The sequence below is a fragment of the Triticum dicoccoides genome, chromosome 5A, assembly GCF_002162155.2.
Source record: "Triticum dicoccoides isolate Atlit2015 ecotype Zavitan chromosome 5A, WEW_v2.0, whole genome shotgun sequence".
NCBI lineage: Eukaryota > Viridiplantae > Streptophyta > Magnoliopsida > Poales > Poaceae > Triticum > Triticum dicoccoides.
The window spans coordinates 268,690,159-268,693,058 of NC_041388.1; the positions used below are offsets into that span (position 1 = coordinate 268,690,159).

General features: G+C 52.2%; 1 protein-coding gene across 1 annotated transcript; it reads left to right on the top strand.

Annotated features, from left to right (window-relative positions):
- Positions 1–442: 442 nt before the first annotated feature.
- Positions 443–2,533, top strand: LOC119300940 (probable WRKY transcription factor 47). The gene is made up of 2 exons (XM_037577847.1): positions 443–1,014; positions 1,847–2,533. The coding sequence occupies exons 1-2, from the start codon at positions 557–559 to the stop codon at positions 2,403–2,405; spliced, it is 1,017 nt and encodes a 338-aa protein (XP_037433744.1). The 5' UTR covers positions 443–556; the 3' UTR covers positions 2,406–2,533.
- The last annotated feature ends 367 nt before the right edge of the window (positions 2,534–2,900 follow it).

Sequence of the window (2,900 nt, forward strand, 5' to 3'; positions counted from 1 at the left end):
TCCCTCTCCAAGCTTGCCCGCATCGTCCCCGTCTTCGACAAGACTCTAGCTAGCTCAGCCTCGGAGGTGCGCATCACATCGCCTTCTCTCATAGGGAATCGACTGGACATTTGTTTTCTTGATTGAATTGCCTAATGTTTATGCGGGAAAAATAATATCATGCGTATATTGGCGCGTGCATCACGTACATATGGGACAAGAAGAGCTAGCCCTATCATGCATATGCCCCCTTCCTCCCCGCCACGATTTTCGCTCGGGTTGTCCCCACACGCACACTGGGTTAGATCCTCTTCCTCGTCCCCATCAACATGGAAGGACCGCCACGTGGGTGTGTAAAGTCTGTGGGCCCACGTCTCTTGTTGACGTTCGGAGCACCGAGAGATCCTGATCCTCTCTATAAAGGAGCCTCCGCGACTTCCAGAGTCTGAAGCTACCGGAGCAAGCAACCAACACCTTTTCTTTCCACGTCTAGCTTGTCTAATCTGAGCAAGCTTAGCCAGCGTCATACACACACTTGTCTGCGTGCCGCACGTACCGTCGAGCTATCCGAACTGAAATGCAGAGGAGCAGAGGTTGTGCCCCGGGCGGTGAGCACGCCTGGGCAGCGGCTGACGGCGGGATACAGCTGCAGCGCCGGGAGAGGGAGCTGGTGGCGCAGCTGCACGAGCTGCTGTACCCGTCCACGTCCCCGTCTCGGAGCGGCGCGTCCTCGTGTTCTGGTCTTGCGGCTGACTTGTGTTGGGAGCACGGCAGCTCACAGGTGAAGGCAACGGCGGCGTCGTGCGCCGGAGGCAAACGGCGCGGGGGGCGCAAGAGAGTCCGGGAAGATGAACGGCACGAGGAGGGGCAAGGACACCGCGGCGGTGCTGCGACTGCGACGAAGGCTACTACTCGTTGCAGGAGGAAGAAGCAAGGGGCGACGACGACGACGCTCGTCACGACGGTGCCGGATTTCGACGGCTACCAGTGGAGGAAGTACGGCCAGAAGCAAATCGAAGCGGCCAAGCACCCCAGGTAAACAATTTCATATTATTAGTACAACATTTGCTATTATTCAGTTTCTTAAACATGTAGCCCTGCCGTACGTACTACTCTTTCTCATCTTCTTCTTCCACTCCGGCAGAGCTGGCCGCCGGGGTAGAGCGAGCCCCTGCCCCCCTGATGTTTTATTTTTGAACCCCCTGCTTCCTGATGTTAGTGTGGCGGTGGTAGCAATTCGAGAGATGGCGGCGGCGGATGGTGTGCTGGCTGCGATTGTAGAGAAGGGCCTCGTTAATAATGGTGGAGGCGGCATAAGATTTTAAGTTGGAAGGAGAGGGTGAGGATTAGGGTTGAAAGAGAAGGAAAATCACAACCATTTATTCTTATAACTAATGAAAGGCTGAAATGACTCATGACCCAATATTTCGCCCATGAAAGGTCACCCTTCAATTTAACGACTAAGTATAGTACTCCATCGCATGCATGCATGCTTTAACCAAGAAGATTAAGTACTCAATGGTTTCGCTAAACTTAGAAATGACGATTTAAGAATTTTTACACTCTCTATCAAAACGTGGAAAGCCATGCAAAGGAGCCAATCAACCAAACTAGCTAAAATATGCCATTTCCAGACCGCTCGCTGTCCGTATGGATACGTGCACCCATCTCCCGACAGTGATTCATCAGTTGGGACCCCCTTCATGTACCCGTGATACACGATGATACATCTGGCATCGATGGCATCATCATGCGTACGTCCAGCAAGAAGACGTATGATGCTTACGCATGCTCGGGTTAATTAATTAAATTGAAACTATAACAATGACTAAAGCTAAATCGCTCTTCCATCAATGGCAATTTGCAGGAATTACTACCGGTGCACCAACAGCACGAACCAGGGCTGCCCGGCCAAACGAACGGTGCAGCGCAATGACGATGACGGCAGCGACGATGAACGGCCGAAGTATACGGTGGTGTACATCTCGGAGCACAGCTGCAAGGCGACCGAGTCGGCGGCCGTGCCGGTGATCCTCGAGACCACCGTCCGCACCGACACCGCAGCAGCTCCAGACGTCGCCGTCGTTCCCGGTAGCAGCTCTGGAGCTATCAGTTCTGAGACTCAATCGCCGGCAAGCTCCTCGGATATCACATGGAGCAGCGGCGGCAGCGACGGCGGTGCCAATGTGCCGCCGAGAGAGCGCGACGATTACTCGCGTCTGTTCGCTATCGAGGATGACTGCTGGGGGTGGAACGCGTCGCCGCAGGCACCCGCTGCTGCTGCTGCGTTGCTCCAGGAGATGGACTTCGACGGGCCTATCAGGTCGCCGGTGCACGTCGCGGCAGCGGATGGAAGTTGGATTAACGACTTGTTCGTGAACGAACCACCATTTGTTCTCAACAGCTGCCATTTGTTTGGCCTCTAGATCTTTAGATCTTTGTAGATGTTCATTATTGTCTATCCTTTTTTTCTCTCTATTTAATCACTCCAAGTTGAATTTCCTATTTTTTGTTTTGATGCAGTGAAATAAAAAGGGACTTGTATAATGGTACACAACTTGTGCCTACATGCATCTATATCACAAGCCACCTTAACTAGGGTTCCGCCGCGCCACTTTCTATCTTACTAGAGCATAGACCTCACTGACGCCTGATGGCACCACCTCATCCTCGTGATCTCCTCTTGGGCAGAATGTTGCCACCATTTTCCGCTGCAACCCTAAGGAGCAAGGTTTCTACCCGCCTCGTGGTTCTTATTCCTGAGCCAGCAGATGGTAGGACTTCGATTTAACATGTTACTACGGTTACCGCTCCTCAACTTTGCCGCCGTTACTATATCAGTACTAATTTCTCAGTTTGTGATCTCATACACAGGAACAAAGTGTCCAAAGACTGGGATTTAAATCAAATACTAAAGAGAA

Bases quoted from the DNA above. Each gene is read 5' to 3' on its own strand.
- LOC119300940 (XM_037577847.1), top strand. From the start codon at position 557: ATGCAGAGGAGCAGAGGTTGTGCCCCGGGCGGTGAGCACGCCTGGGCA. The intron at 1,015-1,846 runs GTAAACAATTTC...GGCAATTTGCAG, and splicing joins GAAGCGGCCAAGCACCCCAG to GAATTACTACCGGTGCACCA.